This window comes from Neovison vison, chromosome 14, assembly GCF_020171115.1.
Source record: "Neovison vison isolate M4711 chromosome 14, ASM_NN_V1, whole genome shotgun sequence".
Lineage (NCBI taxonomy): Eukaryota > Metazoa > Chordata > Mammalia > Carnivora > Mustelidae > Neogale > Neogale vison.
This window is the reverse complement of record NC_058104.1, coordinates 27,950,024-27,976,153: the sequence shown is the minus strand read 5'-3', so window position 1 is coordinate 27,976,153 and position 26,130 is coordinate 27,950,024. Positions and strand designations below refer to the sequence as shown.

Sequence of the window (26,130 nt, the reverse complement as noted above, 5' to 3'; positions counted from 1 at the left end):
AGGCCATTACAGGCATTTGTAACTTTCACTCTGAGTGATGTGGGAACCATGGATTTCATGCCTTTTTCTGACATTTCTTCCAGAGAGTGGTTCTCTGGAAACTCACCTCAAGTTTTCTCGCAAGCCACACACATGACAATGTCTGGAGACACTTCCGGTGTCACTACAGGGGTGGAACTTATGCTGTGAGCACTTTGCAGGCAGAAGTCAGGGACGCTGATCTATAATGCAAGGCCAGCCCCACACTGGGGAGGTGCTCAGCCCTCAAGAGCAACAGTGCAGGGGCTGAGAAACCCCATTAACCAGAGTCCCTCCCCTCATCAAGTTTATAATCCATACTCCCCAAACATGCCCCTTATCAGATAGGCAGAGTGTCAGCTTCTCACCGCGTAACACTGGGCCAACAACCAAGCCTCAGTTTCCACAGCTGTAAAGTGGGGGATACCAACGGAATGAAGCAAACGAGCATGCAATTAAGTACAGGCCAGAGCATATAGTAGGCGCTTAATAAATGTCACTGCTAGTACTGGGATTGGTTCCAGATCTACCTCCTCCGATGTCCCGGCCACATTTTCATGAGTTACCTGCAAAATCTTATCATTTCAACAGGCAGTGGGTGCACGGTACTGCATACGGCAGGCAGAGCGGACGGACCCGGCAGGAGGCAAGGGTTGGCCGACACTCCTTTATGCCTCCATACCCCGGGTCATCCTGCCCTTGCCCAGCCCTGAACTTACTTGGCCCCAAAGCACTTGCTCTGCCAGAACCAGGGGTTCTGCCCACTTTGGCCACTTTCTGAAAGACAATCCCTGCCTCCCCCCCCCCCCCCCAGAGAAAGTGCTTTGGAAAGACGAAAGACCACTAAATCGCAGAAGCAGGGGCACCTGGGTGGCTCAGTCGGTTCAGCATCTGCCTTTGGTGGCTCAGGTCGTAATCCCAGGGTCCTGGGAACCAACCTCGCATCGGGCTCCCTGCTTCTCCCTTTCGCTTTGCTGGCCACTCCCGGTGCCTTTGCTTGCACTCTCTAATAACAAAATCTTTAAAAAACAACAACAAAAGGGGCGCCTGAGTGGCTCAGTGGGTTAAAGCCTCTGCCTTCGGCTCAGGTCATGATCCCAGGGTCCTGGGATCAAGCCCCACATCGCTCACCAGGGAGCCTGCTTCCTCCTCTCTCTCTGCCTGCCTCTCTGCCTACTTGTGATCTCTGAGTGACAAATAAATAAATAAAATCTTTTTAAAAAAATAAAACAACAACAACAACAAAAACCTTTATAAATGGCAGGAGCTGGGAATAACAGAAAATAACTTCTTTTAAAACCGATTTTAGGGGCACCTGGGTGGCTCAGTGGGTTAAGCTGCTGCCTTCGGCTCAGGTCATGATCTCAGGGTCCTGGGATCGAGTCCCGCATCGGGCTCTCCGCTCAGTGGGGAGCCTGCTTCCCTCTCTCTCTCTCTGCCTGCCTCTCTGCCTACTGTGATCTCTCTCTGTCAAATAAATAAATAAAATCTTAAAAAAAAAAACAAAAACGATTTTAATAGGCAGTATGGGACTCTGATTTTAATACATATGTACAGATATATGGGTATATTTGGGTGTGTGTCTATGTATGTCAAATAGTAATAAAGTTATTCCTGCCTCCCTCTCCCCACCCATCTTCAGGGACGCGTACATCCCGTTCCCATCTACAAATCCAACCACATTTGAGCTTCCTGAGTACCCTTCTGGAATTCTTTAGGCAGATACAACTACATATTCTTATTTTTCCATTTCTTTACCCAAGAGGTTTTATACCAAATATGTTGACTGCATCTTGATGATTTCACTTTAAAAAAAAAAAAAGAAAGAAAAGAAAAGAAAGAAAATGGGTCTTTTTTTTTTTCTTAGAAAATGGATCTTGAAGGCAGGCCTTGTCCTCATTTCTCACCTTCTTCTGGAATCATCCCCTCTCCCCCAAGGAATGGGCAGGACATGGTCTATCTATCCACCCAGTACTGCCCACCACTTGGGCTGCTGCCAACCTTTCCGCTTATTCGCTATTCCAAACAATGATGAGAGGAATCCCCTTAGGAATTATTCCTCGAGCTGAAGAAAACACAGAAAGCCTGACCCGAAGGTCAACAGCTTCGCTTAATATCACGACCCAAGCCTCAGAGCTGGAAAACAAGGTAGTGCAGGTTAAGCTTGATAACCAGGAGACAAACAATGAGAATCATAAAAGCAGTGATAAATCGGGAATCCAGTCCGTACAACATCACCAAATATATCGGAAGGAAACGGGATCCCGGTCCTGGAGAGTGATGGACACCCCCAGTCCCCGGCCACATGGCTCACAGAAGCCAAGACCCGGACGCAACTTCAGTGCCCCCTGGCCAACAGAGGAGTAAGAAAATGAGCTGTATATGGACGCGACGGGGTATCATGCCGACGTTAACCGAGACCGTGAGGGCTTGACGCCAAGGGACATAAGCCAAACAGAGAAAGGCAAATAGTGCATTCTCATTTCCGCGTGCTTTCTGAAAGTGATGAACATAGGCACCTAACTGGCTCAGTCGGGGAAGCATGTAACTCTTGATCTCTGGGTCTCCTGAGTTCGAGCCCCACACTGGGAGTAGAGATTACTTTTTTAAAAAATACACTTTTAAAAAATAAAAATGAGGGGCGCCTGGGTGGCTCAGTCATTAAGCATCTGCCTTTGGCTCAGGTCATGATCCCAGGGTGGATGGAGCCCCGCATCAGGCTCCATGCTCCACAGGGAGCCTCCTTCTCCCTCTCCTACTCCCCCTGCTTGTGTTCCCTCCCTTGCTGTCTCTCTCTTGTCAAATAAATAAAATTTTTAAAAAATAAAATAAAAGTGAAGGGGTGCCTGGTCGGGTCAGTGGGTCGAGTGACTGACTTCCTGATTTCGGCTCAGGTCATGGTTTCAGGGTCATGAGATCGAGACCCATGTGGGGCTCCACGCTCAGCAGGAAGCCTGCCTGAGATTCTCTCCTTCTCCCTCCCCCTACACCCCTTCCCCATGTGTGCTCCCCTATGCGCACTCTCTCTCTCAAATAAATAAAATCTTTAAAAATAAAAAATAAATAAAAATGTAAAAGATTAAAACACCGAACTCCTGGAAACAGAGAACAGTGCTTGCCAGGGGCTAGGGAGTGGGGGAAATGGGGAGACCTTGGTAAAAGGGTATAAGCCTCCAGTTATAAGATGAAGACGCTCCAGAAATCTAACGCACAGCATGGTGGTGATCGTTAACAACATTGTATCACATACTTGAAAGCTGTTACAGAGTAGATCTAAAAAATTATCACCACTAAACTGGGCAGGGGAGGGGGTAATAATGTGGGGAAGGGAGGTGTTAACTAACCTTACTGTATAATCGTTCTACAATATAAATGCTTATCAGACCATCTTATCATGTCACACACCTGAACTTTACCTATGTGATATGTCAATATCTTAATAAGGCTGGGGGGGGGAATCTAAATATAGTTACTCCTATATGCTCCTAAATGCAGGAGCATGCATTCCTGGCAACTTACAGCTCTACAGATAGTATTTTTTTTTTTTTTAAGATTTTATTTGACAGAGAGAGCGCACGAGAGAGCACAGTCAGGTGAAACAGCAGAGGGAGAGGGAGAAGCAGGCTCCCCGTGGAGCAGGGAGACCAATGCGGGACTCTATCCCACGACCTCTGGATAGTGACTCGAGCTGAAGGCAGACACTTAACCTACTGAGCCACTCAGATGCCCTGGCTCTACAAATATTATTATATAATGTTTGATTTTTAACAAAATAACAGAAACCATCTAAACTTAGTGTCCAATATACTAACCACCTTGGGGAACTACTGAGTGGTTAAAACGAGGCTAGACTAAATGGAGACAGAAAAGAACATACACACACACACACACACACACACACACAGGATCTAACAAGTGTGTGCACGCACATACACGCTGGATCCAAAGACTTAGCCTGGGGTAAAAAAACCCATAATATCTCATTAATTACATGCTGAAATGCTAACATATTGCCTACACAGAGTTAAGTAAGATACATCAGGTCCCTGGGGGAGCTCAGCAGGTTGAGCGTCGGGCTATTGGTTTCAGGTCAGGTCATGATCTCACAGGTCGTGAGATTCTCTCCCCCTTTGCCTCTGCCCCCACTCATGCATGCTCTAATAACAGATCTTTATAAATAAACCAGATCATTAAAATCATTTCACCTGCCTTTTTTTTCCAATGTGGCAACCAATTAAAACTCCCAGCATGGCCTACATTCTAGTTCTCTCGGATGGCACTGGTTCAAACAGTGGACAGTGGAGAAATCATTAGGGAAGTGACAGCACATGGACTTGCTTGAAGAGAACCTCACCAGGGCTTCTGGTAGCTCTTTGATAAACACAGGGTCCTTTTATTCTCATGAAATAATAAAAGTAAAAAGTGGTGTGCCACTAGAAGACAGGGGATTCGTTCAATCCATTCCACACCTGGCAAATATCTGTTGGGTTACCCGGGTTACTCCCCAGGCTCCTCACTGGTTGCTGGCCTCCCCTCCACCCCGGAGCCAAAGGCATAGGTTCAAACGGCAACCCAATCCTGACGCTCTGCCTGAAGCTCCGCACTCACTGCTCTTGGACCACTCTGTGCCTCAGGGCCTTTGCACAATCTGTTCTCCCTGCCTGGAGCCCTTGCCCACCCACTGCTCTAGCTTCAACTCAGAGGCAGCCTTTGGGCCTCAGCAGAACCAGTCCTCCCCCTTCTCCACCCTCCACCCTCCACCCTTCCCCATGGCCACTTCATGGAGCTCCGTACATTTGCAGTAGAGCACTCACATGCAGTCATAAAATGTTTCAGATACTACTTGAGGTTTTACATACTATCTTAATACTCTAATGTTCCATATGTTATGGAATATGCAATACAGTATCTAATGCATTCACAAAAACCAGACAAATGGCCATTTGCATAGGCCAGGGGTGGGCAGACGACCACCCATGGGCCAGATCTGACCCTCCCCCTGCTTTGTCCCCCAAACGAGGACTGGATTTCACATTTTTAAATATAAAATGGAAAACAGACAATTTGCCTGCCGCCAAGCGCTGTCACTCAATTTCACCCTGGCCCGCAAAGCCACAACTATTTACCACCTGCCTCCTTCCAGAAAACGTTTGCCAACCGGGGCCACGAGTCGAAAATTGCTAAAGGGGGAACCTGGGTGGCTCAGTTGGTTAAGCAACTGCCTTCGGCTCAGGTCACTGTCCCAGAGTCCCTGGATCGAGTCCCACATCGGGCTCCCAGCTCCATGGGGAGTCTGCTTCTCCCTCTGACCTTCTCTCCTCTCATGCTCTCTCTCACTGTCTCTCTCTCAAATAAATAAAAAAAATCTTTAAAAAGAAAAGAAAGGAAAAGAAAACATTTCTCTCTTAAAAAAAAAAAAATCACTGGGGCGCCTGGGTGGCTCAATGGATTAAGCCGCTGCCTTCAGCTCAGGTCATGATCCCAGGGTCCTGGGATGGAGCCCTGCATCGGGCTCTCTGCTCTGTGGGGAGCCTGCTTCCTCCTCTCTCTCTGCCTGCCTCTCACTGACTTGTGATGTCTGTCTGTCAAATAAATAAATAAAATAAATCTTTAAAAAAAAAAATCACTGAAAACTGGGGCACCTGGGTGGCTCAGTGGGTTAAAGCCTCTGCCTTTGGCTCAGGTCATGGTCCCGGGGTCCTGGGATCGAGCCCCACATCGGGCTCTCTGCTCAGCAGGGGGCCTGCTTCCCCAGCTCTCTCTGTACCTGCCTCTCTGCCTACTTGTGATCTTTGTCTATCAAATAAACAAATAAAATAGTAAAAATAAATCACTGAAGGTCAGTAATTTCACATGACCTGACCTGATGCTAACTTACCTCAACCACGATTTTTTCCCTACGGTGCCCTCCCCTCCTGGGCTGTCGGCTCTGTGGGGACAGTGGATGCCCAGGCAGGGGCCCTGGATCGTTTGCTTCCTGCCTGCAGCAGCTCTTGGCACATGGGGGCACTCAGAAGTCCCTGTCAAAGTTAGGGACCAGACACCATGAACTATAAACTGCATGCGGCCAACACGTGCGGCTGTCACCCGAGGCACACGGCCACCCAGGTCTGAAGGACACAAAGACAAATAATGTTCCAAAATCAACTGCAGGGACACTTGCACACCTTTCCCAGAAACCACCCAATTCTGTACTTTAAATGCATGAATCATAAGGTCTGTGAATTTTATCTCAAAAAAGCGGGTAAGAAAAAAAAAAAAAAAAAAGATGAATAAGACCCAGGGTCAGTTGAACTATGTGAATTCTCACCTCCCGCATGCTGTCCTTAGAACCTAACCCCCCCACAAAACAAACTGCACACCGACCCCGTTTCATCACCCCAGTAAGAAAATACTTCAGCAACACAGGACTCGTTTGCATTTGTTAAAAAAATAAATAAATTTGAATGCAGTGTCTTTTCTTACTGCTCTGTTGCTTGTAACTAGATTACATGTCCCCCAGGCCAACATTTCTCACCCTTGGCACAGCTAACATCTGAAGTCAGCTTTGTGTGAGGCTGTCCTGTGCACGGCGGGATGTCCGCCAGCATCTCTGGGGCTCTGCTCCCCCCCAGATGTCTGCAGCATCCTCTCTCCCAGGTTATGGCAACAAAAATGTCCCTAGAAATTGTTCATGTCCCTATGGGGGGTGGGGAGCACAATCACTCCAGCTGAGACGCATTGTCTTTTTTTTTTTAAGATTTTATTTATTTATTTGACAGAGAGAGAGAGATCACAAGTAGGCAGAGAGGCAGGCGGAGGGGGGGGAAGCAGGCTCCCCACTGTGCAGAGAGCCTGACGTGGGGCTCAATCCCAGGACCCTGAGATCAACACCTGAGCCAAAGGCAGAGGCTCAACCCACTAAGCCACCCAGGCGGCCCTGAACACAGATGCTTAACCAAATGAGCCTCCCAGAGGCCCTGAGACCCACTGTCTTCATAGTTTCTCTACATGGCTCCACTTCTGCCACCAACATCTAGTGACCCCAAAGACCATCCATCCGCCTGTCCATTCATTTAACATGTTTACTGAGCCCCGCTTTGTAACAGGAATTGAACCACGACATCGACCTTTGGATCCTGCCTTCAAGAAGCTTAGACTCTGGGGCCAGAGGTAGGATGGGTACATAGAGAGCTGGGACAAAGGATTTTAAAAATACCAAATGTCACTGAAAAGTGACACATAAATGACAAGAGATCTCTGGGGCACACGGGGTGGGAGGGTTAATTCCCCAAACACAGGGGAAGAAAACTCAAGTTCCTCCTCATCACAGCAGGGACAACACCTGCTTCTCAGAGTCACCGTGAAGGCTGCATCGACACATTACATTCTTTCACTTTCATCCTCCCACAGGATGTTCCCATTTTGCAGAGCGAGCAGTCAAGGCTCAGAGAGGTAAGGCAACTTGCCCATGGTGGCATAGCCTGGAAGCAGAAGGAAGGGACATCAACACAGGCAGGCCAGCTCCCCCCTCCAACCAATGCCTCCCTGATGGACACTTGGTGACGGGCCTATTAGCAGCGGTCACGGTCATTGCTGTTTCCACTTGGGAGCTCAGGGCAGGTTTCCCTAAGTAGGCAAAACCCATGGGCCGCCAACAGGCCAAGATGCGCCGTTGTGGGCACAGGGCAATGGTGTTCAAAGGGGAGCACAGAGCAGGATCCAAGGCGGATGCTGGACAAGCTTCGCGTGTGTCAAACAGTCAAACAAAACATCAGGAGGGGACTGGGCAACAACCTGGCCCAGGAAGACAGGCCAGGGCCTGAGCCAGTTAAGCAAAGGAAAACCAAAGCTCCACTTGGGATTCCCACCAGGAAAGTGCTGCATCACCCACACGTTGCAAAAGCGCCCAGGCATTGTGAAACCGAGAGCGTTAAATTTCTGGCTCCCTCTTCTCAGCCCCTCCTCTGGATAACCACCCAGAACAGGAAACCGGGAAAGCCACCATCATCCTCCAGGAAGTCCCCCGAGACACCCCGGCCCGGGCCCCCCACCCCAGAACATCCGAACTCGCCCTCCTCCCTACACCAAGGTCTCTCTATTTCGAACAGGGAGGACCAGTTTCCACGCAGACACCTGGGCTCAAGCCCCATCACCAGCACTTCCTGGCTGTGTGCCTTGGAGGAAGTCACTCCACCTCTCTGACTTTTGGTCTCCTACCTCTCCCCAGACTACAACGCTCTGTGATGGGGGAGAGGGTAGCCGCCGGGGGCCGAATCTGCCACCTCTATGCCACTGTTACTGCGGTCACAATAGCTCAGAACGCCATGTGCCACAAGGCTGAAGCCATCCAAGAGACGGGCCAGAGTCATTTGGCACAACCTACTGGAAATGACTCCACTCTGACCCACCCGGAGTCCTTCTGTCCTGCTACTGACCCGTGAGGACCCACAATGCTATTTTAAAACAGGGACACTCCCCTCGCAATGGCAGGACGGCGCCACGCCTGAGAGCCTGGACTCCCGGCCAGACAGCCACATTTCCATCCCAGCTCTGCTACAGATGAGCCCTGGGACCTTCAACAAGGTACATAACCTCTCTGGGCCTCAGGTGGCCCATCTGTAAAATGGGGACAATGGTCCATCAACTTTATAAGGCTGTTTTGAGGGTTCAACGGAAAGCATTTTGAACAGGGCTTAGGACTCATGAGCACCAGGAGTATTAGTTAATACTAACTAGGTTACCCGCCTTAACCTAGGCCTGCAAGGCAAGTTGGTGCGCCTGCCTTAGCCTCTGATGGCCTGCTCAGGAAGGTCTCCCGCTACTCTTCTGTCTCACCCAGCTTCTTCCCACCAATTTCATCCCAGGCCTGGGATGCGAATAACCACAGTCCCTTCTCTATAGGTTATTTATTGTCAGGATGAAAATACCGCACTTACAGAGTATCTAGAACATTCCCTGACACTTAGGACATGCTCTGGAAGTCTAGGCTCTCAACTATTTTCCTGCAGAGGGTCTCTCTCCCTCTGACCTGGAATCTTCCGGAAGGATGACCACGTCCTTTTAATGTGGCCACACACAGCAGGCACTCATTCAATATTTGTTCAACAAGCAAAAGGAGTGAATAAATTTATCTGAAGCGCAACTCAGAAACATGCAAAGAAGAGCCACAGACTCCGTCCCGCCTAAAACCAACAATCCCAGCTACAGGCACGAGTCCAAAGGAAATAACTCCAAGAGTAAGAAAAGGAGCAATGTGGACACACTGGCCTGCTCACAGCCCAAACCAGGAAGCTCCCAGGCAGGGAGCTTCCCCGACAGCAAAGCAGACGGGGGCAGAGGATCCCGCTGAAAATGACCTGGGTGTCACGAACCCAGGTGAGGGATCCCTCCCAGCCCTGGAGAGGCCATCAGTAATGAGGGGCCGGCACTGGCCCCTGGGGTCCCTGCTCTAGACTAAGAACTAGAGAAAAGACACCATCTACAAGTAAGGACTGCCTAAGAGCTGGTGCGGGGTTAGGGGAGGGTTCTGACCCAAGAAACAGAAGGGGAAAATAGCAGCTATTTTTGCTAGAGAGGTTTAGATGCCGTCACCGCCAAGCCCTCCACAGCCTTCCAAGCCCAGAACACTACAGACTGTAGCACTGTGCACGTCTCATCTTGTCTAATCCCTAAACAAACCTCTGACAAGAGAGGTCCTACCACTGTTCTCCATGTTACAGACCAAGGCACAGAGTCCAAAGGTTTCCTGACCTGAGCCACAAAGGCCATGTGACCCAGAGAAGGAGAAAAAGTTAACAGTGGGTGTTGGGGGCAGGACAACCTAGACCCACATCACTGTCTGGTACTTCCCCATCTCAGTATCCTCCAGGATCCTCAGACTTCCCTTTGGACCAGACAAGGGACTGCTGTGTACCGATGATGACAACGATGATTTCAACAATGACAAGGGATGAGCCGTAGTAAAAGTAACAGCACTTAGGAACGGGGCTAGTGCACTGGTCATACTTGAAATTCCTTTAGGATTCCAACTCTATGACGGAGGCACTGCAGTCATCCCCCTTCTGCACATAAGAAAACCAAAGCACAGAGAAGTCAAGGGACTTCCCCAAGGTCACACAGCAACCAAGCAGCAGAACCGGGATCTGAAGGGAAGGTATGCTGGCAACCTGTACTCTTACGTTCCTCTGAGCATCTTCACGACCGCAGTCCCCATGAAACAGGGAGGCCACATGTGTCACTCACCAGGGATGGGTCTCACAGCATCACACCTAAGGCAACAGAAGGATCAATTCACCGTAGTGGGGGGGGGGGACTGGAAGCTATCATAATACATCAATTGTAAAACCAACATGGTGGGGCCCCTGGGTGGCTGAGTCAGTCAAGCATCTGCCTTCAGCTCAGGTCATGATTCCGGGGTCCTAGGACAGAGTCCCACATCTGGCTCCCTGCTCGACAGGGAGCCTGCTTCCCCCTCTGCCGCTGCCCCTCCCCCAGCTTGTGAGCACTCTCTTCCTCTCTCTCTCGAATATTTTTTTTTTAATTTTTTAAAAATTTTATTTATTTATTTTACAGTCAGAGATCACAAGTAGGCAGAGAGGCAGGCAGAGAGAGAGGAGGAGGCAGGCTCCCCACTGAGCAGAGAGCCCGATGTGGGGCTCGATCCCAGGATCCTGGGATCATGACCTGAGCCAAAGGCAGAGGCTTATTAACCCAATGAGCCACCCAGGCACATCTCAAATATGTATTTTTTTAAATTAAAAAAACAATAAATGCCACGTTTCTTCACATCTCCCTTCGGTATCAGTTTCCCCTGATCCCCGCATCCTCCAACCTTCCACTGGCCACTGTGCACAGCATAGCATCTCCAAAACCGGGATGCATGTCGCCACTGCCAGCCTTTTTGGAGTCGATGAAATGCAGGACAGCCTGGATCCTTCTCTTATCGAGCTCACCTCTGGGGATGGCCAGAGGCTTTTCCTTAAGTTTCCAGAACCAAGAAGGAAACTTTAAAAAAACGCCCTGAGAGACACCAATCAAGCCTGCCCCACCTCCTCACTACTGCTCCATAACACGGCAATTAACTTTAATGGGGGGCAGTAATTGTCAAGCTACCTGACCAGGCCAGCTCGGGCAAAGCTGCCAGCGCACATCCGACCATGTCCCCCGACAGGTGCCTTCTTGTCTCCACGATTCCTTCCCCAGGCCAGGCTGTTTTTGCCAGGCAGGGCGGAGGCAGTAAAATCTCCTAGCTGACCAAGTACAGTCCTTTCCAGTGGGCACGGTCACCAACAGGCCACAGCTTCTGCCTGGCCCCACAGCAGAAATCCTCTCCGGGCGCCTATCTGCCTTGGTCTGTGAAGTGTCTGCCTTTGGCTCAGGTCACGATCCCGGAGTCCTGGGATTAAACCCTGCGTGGGGCTCTCTGCTCAGCGGGAAGCCTCCTTTCTCCCTCTCCCTGCTGTTCCCCATGCTTATGCTCACATGCTCTCTCTATAATAAAAAAAATCTTAAAAAAAAAAAAAAAGGGGGAGAGAGAGAGATCCTCTCGGCAAGCACAGCATGCTTTCGGAAACCTGCACTCAAATAGGATTTGCCCGACATGCTTCCTCCTCTCTCTCTCTGCCTGCCTCTCTGCCTACTTGTGATCTCTGTCAAATAAATAAATAAATTTAAAAAAAAAAAAAAAGGGGCGCCTGGGTGGCTCAGTGGTTAAGCCGCTGCCTTCGGCTTGGGTCATGATCCCAGGGTTCTGGGATCGAGCCCCGCATCGGGCTCTCTGCTCGGCAGGGAGCCTGCTTCCTCCTCTCTCTCTCTGCCTGCCTCTCTGTCTACTTGTGATCTCTCTCTGTCAAATAAATAAATAAATTAAAAAAAAAAAAAAAAAAAAGGATTTGCCCGACAAAAAGGTTACAGATTTCAACCACTTCAGGGTCCATACACGTCCTTCTCCCGATATCCATATAGTCCCGGGGTGGGACAGTATCCCAAATTCACGTCCGCATGTAAACTTCGCATGGGTTTACTGGAGCTCTGACATAAGGTGTGCGAGCAGGCCTGAACCCCCAGCAGGCCACGGCTGGATATATACCATGTCACACACACGGTCACCAGTTACCCCGAAAAGACAGAATTGCACAGAGCGAGCGAGCCAGCTAGCAAATCACGACAAGACCCAGAATGCTGGAGCATGTGGCCTGAGCCAGGTGAGGGCTTCTCAACCTAGGCATAGGCACGGTGACATGTGGGCCCTGGTTAACCCTTTGTTGTCGGAGGGTGGGTAGTTTCCCTGGGCCTTAGGCAGCAGCATCTACTCATAGGATGCTGGGAGTACACTCCCTCCAGGTGTGATAACCTAAAACATGTCCAGACATTGACAAATGTCCCCGGGAGTGGGGAGGGGGTGGGAACCAAAAAGCCAGTTGCTGAGAGTCTCTGATCTGGGTGATCTGCAGAACACCCTCTTCTTTCATTTTAGTAAGGACCTAGGTATTAGCTATTCGATAAATACACAAATACCGGCACCCTGTGACTCCGCCGCATGTGTTCTAAAGTGACAGGCCACCGCGCTTGGGATACACTGATTAAGGTTTTTTAAAAAAGTGAACTGGTTTAAAGGAAATTATGAAGGAATTAAGTATGTCGGGGGGGGGCTCTCCCAACTCCCTACTCCCACCAAAAAACCAAATACTCACTTTCCTTTGTCTACCCTGTAAGTAGAGGTGGTCAAGCTCAGGGCAAGGCTATTCAGGAAGACGCTCAGAGACCACAGACCGGGGACAAGCCGTGGGTGAGAGCCCAGTCCCATAAGCACTGGACCTCAGAGATGCCATCCCCGGCAAGGGGATCCACGACACCCACCAACACCCACCCACTCAACACTTGCTTCCCACTTCCCCAGGAGCTCCCTGCACAGAGGCTAAAACAACAAGGCTATGACCAACTGCCTTGAGAGGGAACCATCATTAGCAAATTACCTAATTAGGTTCATGTTAACATTTCATCAAGTAAATATGTTAATTAAAAACGGGTCCTATCCAGATTGCACTAGTAAGTGAAAACAAAAGAACGAAGAATATGTTTTTTTACAGGATCCCATCCTTGTTTTTTAAAAGATGCTCTCTATTTAGCGTAAGGGGAGAAAACAGGCTGATTTAAAAGTTAAAACCGCAATCCGCCATTAAGAGAGGACCTCCAGGAGAGTGTCGTTAGGGAGGACTTCACTTTTTACTACACTCATACTGTACGGTTTCTTCTTTTTTTTTAAGATTTAATTAATTTATTTATTTGACAGAGAGATCACAAGCAAGCAGAGAGGCAGGCAGAGAGAGAGAAGGAAGCAGGCTCCCCGCTGAGCAGAGAGCCCGATGAGGGGCTCGATCTCAGGACCCTGGGATCATGATCTGATCTAAGTCCCTTTAAATAATTGAATCACTGCCATGTTTACGGTAACAGAAAACCTGGAAGTTTCCAGGTATGCAAATGTCAGCAGCTCTCAGAACTGTCACAACTTCACTCCTATGCCATCGATCTAAATACTTAAGCAAGTCTTCTTTCTTCTGAACTAGGGAAGAAAACCATGGGGAAAATGAATTTCTCTACACATCAGCCCAATTTCAGAGCTGGTACCTGATACCCGGGCATGCCTTACCCAGACCCAGGAAACACCACAGACACCCGGTTAACAACGGAGCCAATATACCTGAATTGTCTCAGATGCTGGGGACAGAAGTCTGAATCCCTGGGGTCAGACTGGGCTCTTTTCCAACTCCCAAGGCCTGCCTGGGCCCAGGGTTTACAAGGAGATAATACCCCAGAAGAGAATCATGACTTCCGAAATGCCCTCTCCACTGCCCTCCACTGTCCACACTGTCCCCTACTATCCAGCCTCCTCTTCCATAACCACAGCCTCAGCGTCTGCTCAAGCTCTGCTGGGCATCCTCCGTGCCTTACCTCTTCCCTACAGCTATGTAAGACACACAACGTAATCATAGTCACCCCCTTTACAAGTGAGTCCACTGAGGCTCCCAGAAGTTAAGGAACTGGCCCGGGGTCACATGCTGGGAAGCGGCAGGACCGATTTGCAAACCCAAGCTCCTATGAATCTGGCCTCGCAAGTGAACTGGAGATGAGCCACCAGACCCCAACACCGAGTGTGGCGTGGCCCACCCAGACCCCAGGGATCTCTGTGAGGCAAAAAAGAGGAGAGTACCCCATGATGCTGTTACAGCAGTCCGTGGACAGAGTGTAATCTACCATGTGGCTTTTCTCCTTGACCTTGTTGGTGATTTAACGATCTTGAGGAAGACTCTTCATCAAAGGGCTCCTAGATAATCTAACCAAATCAGAACTTGCAGATCACCCTTCCAGCAACTGACAGCTCCAACTTTCCTCTGGGCCACTGGCCTCGAGCCTCTCAGGCTGACTGGAGGGACCAGAGAAGATACTGTTACTAACATGCACCCATCATTTGCCCACAGTAATAAAAACAACCATAATAATGGGTATCCTTAGACCGTGCTAGAATGGTGAAGTAACCCAATCCCTTTAAAAAAAAACAAGGCTCAAGCTGGAGGCAAATCTTTTCAAGTGTTCTGAGACACTCACTCCACTCCTGAGAATATACTCTAAGGACGAAGGCAATAGGCACTCTCCATGTGACATTCATTCTAATGTTTTCTCTAAAAGGAAAAAAAAAAAAAAAAGAAAGGAGACAGCAATCTAAATGTCAAACCATAGGTAATAATTACGTAAATTATAGTCCACCAATACAAGAAACGATCGCTGTGACACTGTATAATTTAAAAAGTTCTATGGGAGCGTGGGAAAATTCTTACACCAGTAAATGAGAAACATGACACCCAAATGTGGTCTTGCGCTGCCCAGCGCCATTCTTGCTAGTAACTACACACAAATCTGGACAAGAACCAAATGTTAACACTCGGGCAAACAAACAGTAATCTGTAGAAATATAATTGTGACATGCCTGACTAAGGGGCAAGATTCCCAATGGATCAAGACAAGAGCTCCTGCAAATTAACAGAAATAAGGCAAGCCAGTGGAAAGATGAGCAGGAAAGACACAGAAAACAGATGCACGGAAAAGAACACACATATCCCCCCCCCACCAAAAAAAAAGAACACACATATTACCAGGAGATACTCTGCGGGATGCTCACCGAAAGAGAAATGCAGATGAAAAGAAGATTTTTTTAAAAAATCCACTGAATTAACAAATTCAATGATGCCCAGTGCTTGGGGGGATGTAAAGAAACGGGAATTCTTATTTGTTGTCGGTGGCAATGAAGTGCTATATTCTCCTCCTGGAAAACAACCAGCTAATATCTACTAAAAAAAAAAAAAAAAAAAAAAAGAAAAGAAAAAATTACCTGATTTTGACCTATGGACTAGAATGCTTACTGGAGCACTCTTCACAGGAATGAAAAAAACGGGAAATAATGCAAGTAGCGGTTATTAACAGGGAAAAATGCTGCATTAATTTTAACAAATATATATTTGTTATATATATCATTCCGAACATAACTTGGAATATCAAAGAATTATGAGGTTTCTTATTTAAATTCAATTAGCCAACATGTAGTACATCATTAGTTTTTGATGTAATGTTCAATGATTCATTACTTGCGTGTAACACCCAGTGCTCATCCCATCCCGTGGCCTCCTTAATGCCCATCACCCAGCTACCCCGTCCCTCCACCCACCTCCCCTTTAGCAATCCTCAGTTTGTTTCCCAGAGTCAAAAGTCTCTCATGGGGGCGCCTGGGTGGCTCAGTGGGTTAAAGCCTCTGCCTTCATCTCAGGTCATGATCCCAGGGTCGTGGGATCAGGCCCCGCGTCGGGCACTCTGCTCAGCAGGGAGCCTGCTTCCTCCTCTATCTCTGCCTGCTTCTCTGCCTGCTTGTGATCTCTGTCTGTCAAATAAATAAATAAAATCTTAAAAAATAAATAAATAAATAAATAAATAGCATGTTACAGGGCACGTGGGCTCAGTGGGTTAAGCCTCTGCCTTCAGCACAGGTCATGGTCTCAGAGTCCTGGGATTGAGCCCCGCATCGGGCTCTCTGCTCAGCGGGGAGCCTGCTTCCTCCTCTCTCTCTGCCTGCCTCTCTGCCTGCTTGTGATCTCTGTCAAATCAATAAATAAAATCTTTAAAAATAAATAAACAAATAGCATGTTGCATATCACCTATTATGCAAATAGTGAAATTCTATGTATTGACATGAATCATAGGTTCAGTAAAAATAAAAAGCAATGATTTTAACATAAACTTTTTTATTTAAACATGTTTGTTTGTAAATGTTTCTATCATCCCAGAAAATCCTGGAAGACGACCTCAGTTTAGCTCCAGGGAACAGCTAATATGCACCCACCTACTATTTTTAATATATTTTTTCTTTTTTTTTTTTTTTTTTACTACTTTTAATACTACTGTTAAATATCTCTGGGATGGGGGCACCTGGCTGGCTCAGTGAGTAGAGCGTGTGACGCCTGATCTCAGGGTCGTAACTTCAAGCCCCACACTAGGCGAGGAGTCTACATAAAAAAAATAAAATTAGGGGCGCCTGGGTGGCTCAGTGGGCTAAGCCTCTGCCTTCGGCTCAGGTCATGATCTCAGGGTCCTGGGATCGAGCCCCTCATCAGGTTCTCTGCTCAACGGGGAGCCTGCTTCCCCCTCTCTCTCTGACTACTTGTGATCTCTCTCTCAATCTCTCTCTGTGTCAAATAAACAGATCTTTAAAAATAAATAAATAAATAAATAAACAACAAAACAAGTATCTCTGTGACGTTTCTTTAACAAGGAGTGCTGCTTTTGTAAATAAGGCAACGAATGATGCCAGGAAGTTTATGTGCAAAAAAAAGAAAAAAAAAAAATCGAGCTACATTAGCAGGATGGGATTTTGAGTAAAAACTTCACACATCAGGGGTGCGTGGGTGGTTCAGTGGGTTAAAGCCTCTGCCTTCAGCTCAGGTCATGATCCCAGGGTCCTGGGATCGAGCCCCACATCCGGCTCTCTGCTCAGCGGGAGCCTGCTTCCTCCTCTCTCTCTGCCTGCTTCTCTGCCTACTTGTGATCTCTGTCTGTCAAATAAATAAATAAAATCTTAAAAAAAAACAAAACAAAACTTCACACATCATTAAATTGTTGATGTCAAAGCTCTTTTAAAATGACAGAGAAGGCAAAGATTGCTTCACACTGAATTCTATCTTTTTTTTTTTTAATGGGAGCAAAACTGAGCACTCACCCACCAGAACTCCCTGGAATACAAGGTTTAACTCAGCCGGACAAAAATCCTCTACGAATACAGGGAAGGAACGTGAACCTGGTCTATTTCCAGCTTGCTTACTCTTGCCTCAAATCCCAGCAACACAAGAGGTGCTTAATAAATGCTGCTGGGTCCATTAGTGGACAGCACACACTGGGCAATCAGAACCACCAAGTTCTCAAGGCATAGATCCCTCAAGCCAGCCATTCCTCAAGGAGGAACTTATTCTGCTGAGTCATTTTACATCCACGTGCATATATGTGCAAAGAGGAGTACCCAGAAACAATGCGGGCAGCGCTGTGCATCAGGCCAAAATTCTGCAACCAATCCAGACAGCGACCAACGTGGGACTGAGGTAAATGTACGGCACAGTCATAGAACAGAAGAATGTGTGGCTTATGACCAAGTTTTACTTCCTCTTTCTTTCAATTTGCAAGGACTTAACATAGAAAAAAACCCAACATTGGTTTTTAAGTGTAGGGAGTGAAACACAGAACATTATTTAGAATATGAACCCATCTAGGGAGGAAAAAAAGATATATGTACCCACTCACCTCTTCATACATATTTGCATATACGCTTGGCATTCTTCTAGAAGGAAACCCAAGAAACTATCACCAGTGGCTACCTCTGGGAAAAGAGGGAGGTGGAATGTACTCAAACGTTTACTTTCCCGCTGTGTTCTCCTACACTACCCACTTTTCTTAAAATAATAGCACAATCAAACCACAATTAACCAAATCAAATCACAGCCAGATCTTCGTGCAATCAGCCAGATCATTTCAACATCTCATTTGTTGGGTTTGTTGGTTTTTTTTTTAAGATTCTATTATTTTTTTAAAGAAATCTCTATACCCGATGGGGGCTCGAACTCACAACCCTTGAAATCAAGAGCCGCACCCTCTTCTGACTGAGACAGCCAGGCGCCCCTCAACGTCTATAGTTTTAAAAGAAGATTTTCCTAGCAATTTAAAGCAAGTCACCTTCACCACTCATGAAATGCCACTGGAAGAGAATCACAGGCAGCTGGGGAGCGGGGAATCCCAACTTTGTCTAACCCTGAAGGGCTTTCAGCGATGGTTCAGAAACAGATGAGACACAGAAAAAAATATACGCATTGACTTTAATTGTAAAAACCTGAGACTCATTCCAACATAAATGGATCAGAAGCCCACGCCTCTTCAAGTATGGCTCTATTTCCTCGCCAAGCTTCATCTTTGGAATTTTCAAGTCCTTATTGTTACCACAAGCCATTTTATTAGCACTGTATGCATTTTTGCAGACTGCTGAAGGCAATATTTTTATGAGATGGGCTCTGTAGTTCCTGTGAGTTAAACTCTGATACTCTGACCACTCCAAGCACCCCAGGGCCTTTGCACTTGCGGTTGTCTTCCCCTAATTACTTCCCTCCCCTAGTCCTTTGAGGGCCAGCTTCTCCATTCAGATCACAGGTAAAGGTTAGACCCTGGATATCCCTCTTTCATAGCTTGTACCCCATCCCCGGGTCCTCCCCATCTGGACTCTGTGGCACTTACCACTACCCAAAATTGTTGCGGTCATTCCTAAGTGTAAGCTGCATGAGCACACGCACCTCACCTACTTCATTCGTGGCTGCATTTCCAGTGTCTAGAACACAGTAGATGCTCAGTTCACAAAAGACTGACTAAATGAGTAAGAAAGGGTTGTGGCAAGAACAAGCGATCAAATCCAGTGTTTTTAAAGACCTCTCTGAAGTTCTTCGTACTGGGAAAAATAAATAAATGCTCTCCAAAGAGGAGGGCGCCCCCAGCCAAGTAGCCACCTAACAGGCCAATAAAAGGTGGACTGAGAGTCTCAGAGAAGAAAGGAAAAAGCCCCATAAAATGTCAATTACTACCTCCCCGGTCATCTAGACCCATTTTCCAGGACTTGGCAACCTCCCTGCAGGGCATGAATCCCACGACGATGATAAGGGGACCTCAAGCTAAGGAGAACCCCCACTCTGTGACTGTCCACCTCTCCTGGAGAGTTCAACGTGAGGGCCTGATGCTTCCACTCCAACCTCCATCATCACACCCTCCAGCCAGAATGGAGGAGCACTGAGAAACACAGGACCCGGGTGTAAAGAGGCAAAACCTCGTGGCAAAGCCAGCCTGTTCCTCCTCCACGTAATGCGACTTTAACCCCCTTACGGTCTCATTAAGCTTCTCCAAGGCAACACCGGGTAAGCTAATTACAGGAGAAGTTCAATGACTCAAATCTCGCGGGGAAAATGCAAGGTCGAGGGCAAGTCTCGCCCCAGATCTGTTCTGCAGATTGCTCCACACCAACGGTGCTGTGACTTCAACACCCAAGGGACATGCGGCGATGTCTGGAGGCATCCGTGTTGTCACAACACGGGGAGATGCTCCTGGCACCCCGTCCATAGAGGTCAAGGACACCGCTCAACAGCCCACAGGAGCACAACAGAGAATCTGCGGGCCCCAGATGTCAAAGAGGTGAGGTTGACAAACTGTGCTCTACACCTACCAACCCCACCCCTGAGCCAGCTTCCTCAAATCCCCCCCTGCCCCCTCCCACACCCTCAGCCTTCAAGCGCTAAGAACCGGTTTCATACCTCCATTAGAAGAGACACTGTCCCAGTTTCCAGGCGGGGGAAGCCCACGCCTCAGGATGTCCAACCCCTTGTCATCATTCCAGTCCCTTTTACGAGCACTTTGGTTTTTTTGTTGTTGTTTTTTTTTTTGCAAAATGTTCAGGCAAGTTTTGATGGGCTAGAGTTTGACTAACCATTAAGATAGAATAGTAAGGGGCGCCTGGGTGGCTCAGTGGGTTAAGCCGCTGCCTTCGGCTCAGGTCATGATCTCAGGGTCCTGGGATCGAGTCCCGTATTGGGCTCTCTGCTCAGCAGGGAGCCTGCTTCCCTCTCTCTCTCTGCCTGCCTCTCCATCTACTTGTGATTTCTCTCTGTCAAATAAATAAATAAAATCTTTAAAAAAAAAAAAAAAAAAGATAGAATAGTAAAAGCTAGACCTCATCCCACCATGAAAACGTAGAGCCAATAGACACCCAGGACATTTGTTTCAAATTCCTCAGGCACCTGCAATTAGTTTCTGCATCCCCACCCCCCACCAGCCAACATGACCTTGATGGAGCTGGTGGTCTTGGCACCATCAAGCTACCGAGTCAGAAGGGCCCCAGGCACTTCACCAGAAGCTTGGGCTTCGAGGCAGGGGGTACCCGTAGAACTAACTGGCCACAGGCGCCGGGTACATCCCCTCAGTGAAGGAAGCGGGCCAGGGGAGAAAGCACAAGGGGGAAAAAGCGACCAAAGCTGGGCTCTAGAACTGAAGCCACAATAAGAAGGAGGGGGCAATGCAACGAACGGGAGCCCGCAGGCCTCTTCTGAAAAAAAGCCAAACCAGCTCCCCAGTGGGCTAGGTCTAGACCTCCCACACTCGAATTCAAATGTTGCCTGGACTGTGTCTGAGGCACTGTGTCCTGGGCAAGACTCAGCGCTGACCCTTGCAAGGTAGACTCTATGCCGTCAAGTGTGGAAGCCAGAGAGCCCGGCCTCCCCAGACAGGTGAGTGACTATTCTGTCCTTAGAGACCTCTGCAGAGAGACTACAGCCCAGCTCAGAAGCATGCCAGAGTTCTGTGTCATTTATGTCTTCCACAAGTATCTACTGGGCACCTAGTAGGTCCCAGGCACCATTCTAAGTGCAAGGATTGTGGCCATAAATAAACACAGGCCAAATACAAAACAAAACACCACTGGGCCTGTGGAGTTGACCTGTTGGTGAGAGTTTACAGAGAATAAACAAAATCAGTAAAAATATCTTATGTATTAGATTGGCTGGGGTAGGGAAGGGTAGAGGAGGGAATGCAAAGGATTAGGGGAACAAAGAAGTGGCAGGGAGTCAGAGAAAAACTGCCTAAGGTGATCTGAACAAATATTTGAAGGTAAAGAAGTATTCCAGGCAAGTGCAAAGGCCCTGAGGCAGTCTAGTAACCAGCGTGGTAGGAGTGAAGCGAGACTGAAAGTAGCAGGTAAGGAGCTCAGTGAGGTGACAGGCCACATTCTGCAGACTCTAGTAGGCCTAAGCCTTTCAGCTTCTATCTGAGTCCAAGTCTGGAGTCAAGCGTCGGGGGTGGGGGGTTGTGGATGGGACCCGACCTGTGTCTTCAACAGGCCCCCGCTGGCCGCTGCATTGAGACGAGACTCCAGGGGTCAAGGATGGAAGCAGGGAAAGCAGTATGGAGGGAATGCTCAAATCCTGGAGTGAGCCAATCGACAGTGGCTCTGGCCAGAATGCAATTGGGCGGAGGTGGAGAGGGCAGGCGGCAGTGAGTCTCCTGGCAGATTTGGAAACATTTTGAAGAAAAAGGCAACAGGCTGTGCTGACAGCTGAAATGGGGAATGGGAGGCTGGGGAGTGAGTCAAGGATGCTGCACGTGTGGGGCCTGGGCACCAGAGGACAAGGCTGGTATTAAATGGTAGCAGGAGGGACGCCTGGGTGGCGCAGTTGGTTGGACGACTGCCTTCGGCTCAGGGCGTGATCCTGGAGTCCCGGGATCGAGTCCCACATCGGGCTCCCAGCTCCATGGGGAGTCTGCTTTGCTCTCTGACCTTCTCCTCGCTCATGCTCTCTCTCACACTCTCTCTCTCTCAAATAAATAAATAAAATCTTTTAAAAAAAAAATAAATAAATAAATGGTAGCAGGAGGGTCCAAAGTTCCATTTGGGACAGGCTAGGATGGAGCACCGCCCCCCCAACACCCCCACACCCCTCCCACCCCCAGCTGGAGACCGCAGTTCCTAAAAGTTGAGTCCATCACCACATTCACCCCCAAAAGTATCACCGATGGACGCGGTCCAGCTGGGGGAAGAAGAACAAGGCAAAGCAGTAAGGCAACCTGGGAACCCCGTATTAGCTCTTGCCTGGCCCTGTCCTCTCAAAAGTTCCCTTTCTCCTCCCCAAGCTATTCACCTTCTAACCTTGGGCCCCTCATGCTCCCACTCAGGCCTCCAGAGTCCCATATTCGTGCAGGAAGTGGGGTGAGGGGAGGATCCCATCCGTTCGGGTCCCTTTCAGCTCTAACCACCCAAAGGGAGGGAGGGGGAGACTGGAACAAGGGATGCACAAAAAGAGGAAGTAGACAGGAAGGTGGAGGAAGGTAAAGGGATGAGTCTGAAAACCGACAGGAAACTAGCGGGGGCGGGGGTGGGGGGGGTGGACTTGGGGGTGGAAATTGGGCTCTTCAAAGACTGTTGTGAAGCCAGGAGGAGCTATTAAGAGACAAATTACACTGACTGCAAGGCCAGATCTTACCCCAGGGGGAATGTCTAACAGCTTCTAAAATATTCCTGTTCTCCCACCCCTTGGCTGCTGATTCAAACAGTCCGAGATTTACCGAGTTCTCCGAGGCAAACAGCAGCTCGGAGGGTCAAATACTAGCAGGATTCCATGAAGGGCAATAGGGACTCGGCTGCTCGACTACCCACCGCCAGTCACATCAGGGGCGGCAGCAAGAACTAACTAGAGAATTCCAACCGGTGTCCACCGCTTACAATTATTGAGCACTAACTGTATACCAAACAGCAACACTCTAAGTACCTGCCAAGGATTTGCTCATTTGTTCCTACATCACTGCTCTTTGCTTCTTCGTATTATCTTATTCCCCCCCCAACTTTCCATATAGGGAAACTGAGGCACACAGAGAAGCAGTGTCCTGAGCTGCAGGACCAGGACTGGAAGCTAGGGGATGCAGGCACTCCCTCTGAGGCCCTGCACCGCTTACTACTTTTTTTTTTTTTCCCCCTCTTTTGGACACTTTTTTTTTGCAATTTTTCGACACTGGGTCTGCAACATAATAAATAATTTTTAATACTTAACACCAAAGGAGAGGCCCATGCCCATTCTCCCAACCATCATACAGATACCACAAAACAGCCCCCTCCTGCCAGCAGTGATGGAAAAAACAAGCCAAATGTTGGTGAACTTGGCACCTATTTCGGTAACGAAGCTGCTCTTCTCACCGCAGACCACCTGCCTGCGTGAAGGCGATTAAGACAGTGAAACCCTCACCACGGACTACTTCCACGTTCTGGTTTTTCTGGACATTTCCTGGAGCTCAGAGGCAGGCACTGGCCCAGGAACAAAGCTCTGATAAGAGTCTCACGTGGGCCAGTCCCTTTAACTTCTGAACACACGACCTTGGTCAGAGAGAAGCCAGGCATACGTGGTGGCGGGGCGGGAGGACAGCAGCCCAATCCCTTTCCCACCAACTGAAGAAAAAGTGAGTCCAAAGGAAGGACAAGCAACTGGAAACCGACAACTTCATCTTCAGCAAGAATGATTTTTTAAAAATGCACGGTTTAATTCTGTTCAGGCCACAGGCTGGGCCTCTTCCCAGGTGATCTCATTTTCTCTTCAAACAACCATAACCATAAAAAGCCCCCCCCCTTTTTTTTTGAAACCTGTCCCCATTTTACAGATGGGGAACCTGAGCACACAACAGTCAAGTGGCTTGGCCAAGTTCACATGGTTTAATTGGCTGGGAGGTGGGCCTTGAGTATGCCACCCTGGAAAACACAAAAGCTACCTTCTTTCTGTTCCATTTGGTTTCTCCTGCTACCTGGAAGTTTCCAGGCTGCAGTGGCCAGCTCTCAAACTCTAGTTCCAGGCCCCTAACACCCCCTCCCCCACCCAAAACGGGGGTATCCAGGAATCCAGAAGGAAAGAGGTAGAGGAAATTCTGCAAGGTCAAAGACTGGGCGAAGAGGGAGGAGGGTCTGCCAGTGAAGACCAGCCATTACCGTCCCGAAACAAAACCACCACCTGATCATTTCTATAGCAATTAGTCCAAAGCCAAAAAAACCCAAGTGGTTTTCCTGGGTGAGCTTCTTAAGCTACATATACTGAGAGCACCTGGAAACACACCCCGCTTTTGAAAACCTCATTAATCATCGACGGCCAGTTGTCATCAATAAAGCACATAGCGATGCAAAATCTAATTTATGGTCGCCTATTTTTCCCCCCCCTGTGTAACCTGGGAGAAGGAAATAAACAAGGAAACAAACACTCCAGAACTCACAGCAACACTGGACCAGATCCCCCTCTGGGTCTTTGCAGAGATAATCTTGGTGCTGTTACACCTGGTACAGGGAGCGGGCACTCCACAGGTGTTTCCAGAGTCCTACCTTCCAAATGCTCTCCAATTCCCCAGCCGCTAACCCCCCTACCCTGAATGCAAAATCATCTTTCTGACTTCCAGCGGGAGAATAACTCCGATCCCACTGGCCTGAAAACTGGAGACACACCGAGGTGTATTTGGTTGATACCCCCCAAAAGAAAGCCTTCCCCTGGAGCCCTCCGGGATGACTTTTTCAACACTCCAAAGGCAGTCTGAACCACAAAACAGGACAAGGAGGTATTTTTGGATGCTAATCACCAGCTCCAAAGAGCCAAAGCTGTTTTTCTCTCCTGAGTCCTACACAAAGAGTGAAAAAGCTGTCCAGATTTGCCTATTGTGTTTACCAATAATCAAGATAGTGTGACACAGACGTGACCTCCTGAAACAAAGGGGTAAATCGCATTACAGGGAAGCTAAAGCCCAAGACAGTGGGGATTAAACCACCCAAAGTGGACTTGGGATCGGGGGCCAGGAGCAGCAGTGAACACGCAGAGGAAAACTTGCCAGGGTACAAGTCACGTGCATCCCCAGAGAGGGGCCTCGCATTACAGAGATGGGATGACAAAGGTACCAGGACCCAGGGCATCCTCGAGAAGGTTGGGGGGGGGGGGGAGACCCAAACCTGACCCAAGGGTCAGGTGAGACATGGCAGGGGTGAGCACCCCTACCTTCTTCCCTGCCTGTTCCCCAAACTCCCCTCATTCTTCCCCTATTTCTCCAAATTCCCCTATAGTAATTGAGGCAGACAGAAAGTAAAAGATGGAAAAACAAAACAAAACAGAACAAAAAACCGTAACCACAGGAGAGTCATGTTGATGAGGCAAACCGGGAAGGGGACAAACATCCCTTCCCACAGCCCGCGAGCCTCTTCCCAGCTCAGACCTTTGGGAAGGGGGCGTTCTTTGTGAAAGGGGGAGAACCCCAACCCACAAAGGAGACAGGGGAACTTAACCTGGAGACAACCCCCTGTGCTGCCCGCCACCCCCGCCCCCATCCCCGGCGTCCCCTTCCGCGGAAGGTTATTTTCAATTGCAGGGGCCACCGCAAAGCAGGAAGCCCTCTCCCCCAGGCTCTGGCCCCCCACGTTTCCCCTAAAGCCCCGGAGCCGGGCACATGCAAAGCCCTCGCCCCGCTTCCCGGGGACTGAGCCGCCCAAGTTTCCACCCTCCTCCCGCATTAGCGGCCCCCGCGAGGGACCCGGCGCGGACCCGCACCCCCTACCCCCACCCCCGGGATGGCTGCGGAGCGGGGCAACGCGGCTCCGGGCGGCCGCGGGTACCGGGGGGCTCAGCGGGCCCGCCCCGCCTGGGGCTTCCCCACGCCGGCCGGCCTCCGAGCCGGCGGCCGCCCCCTCCCGGCGGCCCCACGCGGCCCGGGCGGCCGCCGAGCACGTACCCAGAAGGGGTCGGAGCCATCGGCGCTGCAGAAGCCGCGGAGCTCCATGCGGCGGGCGGGCGGGCGTACGGGCCCGGCGGCAGGCGGCTGCTGGCGACGGCGGCGGCGGCGGGAGGGCGGGAGGAGGCGGCGGAGGGGGCCGGGGCCGCAACGCCGCCTGGTTGGCCGGCGCGTCACGGGGATGCGGCGCCCCGCCCCGGCGCCCCGCTCTCCTGCTGCCGCGGGGCGTGGGGAGGTTGTGTTGCGCCTCTCCGCGCCCTGCCTGTCGCCCCCGGC

The 26,130-nt window shown here is 49.4% G+C and overlaps 1 protein-coding gene across 1 annotated transcript in view; it reads right to left on the bottom strand.

Annotated features, from left to right (window-relative positions):
- ABCC1 (ATP binding cassette subfamily C member 1) overlaps positions 1–25,928 on the bottom strand; it is a 130,103-nt gene extending 104,175 nt beyond the window's left edge. Inside the window, exon 1 of the mRNA XM_044233081.1 lies at positions 25,855–25,928. Within this exon, the coding sequence (XP_044089016.1) occupies positions 25,855–25,902 (48 nt within the window). The 5' untranslated portion in view covers positions 25,903–25,928. The remainder of the gene's footprint in view (positions 1–25,854) is intronic.
- Between the last annotated feature and the right edge of the window lie 202 nt (positions 25,929–26,130).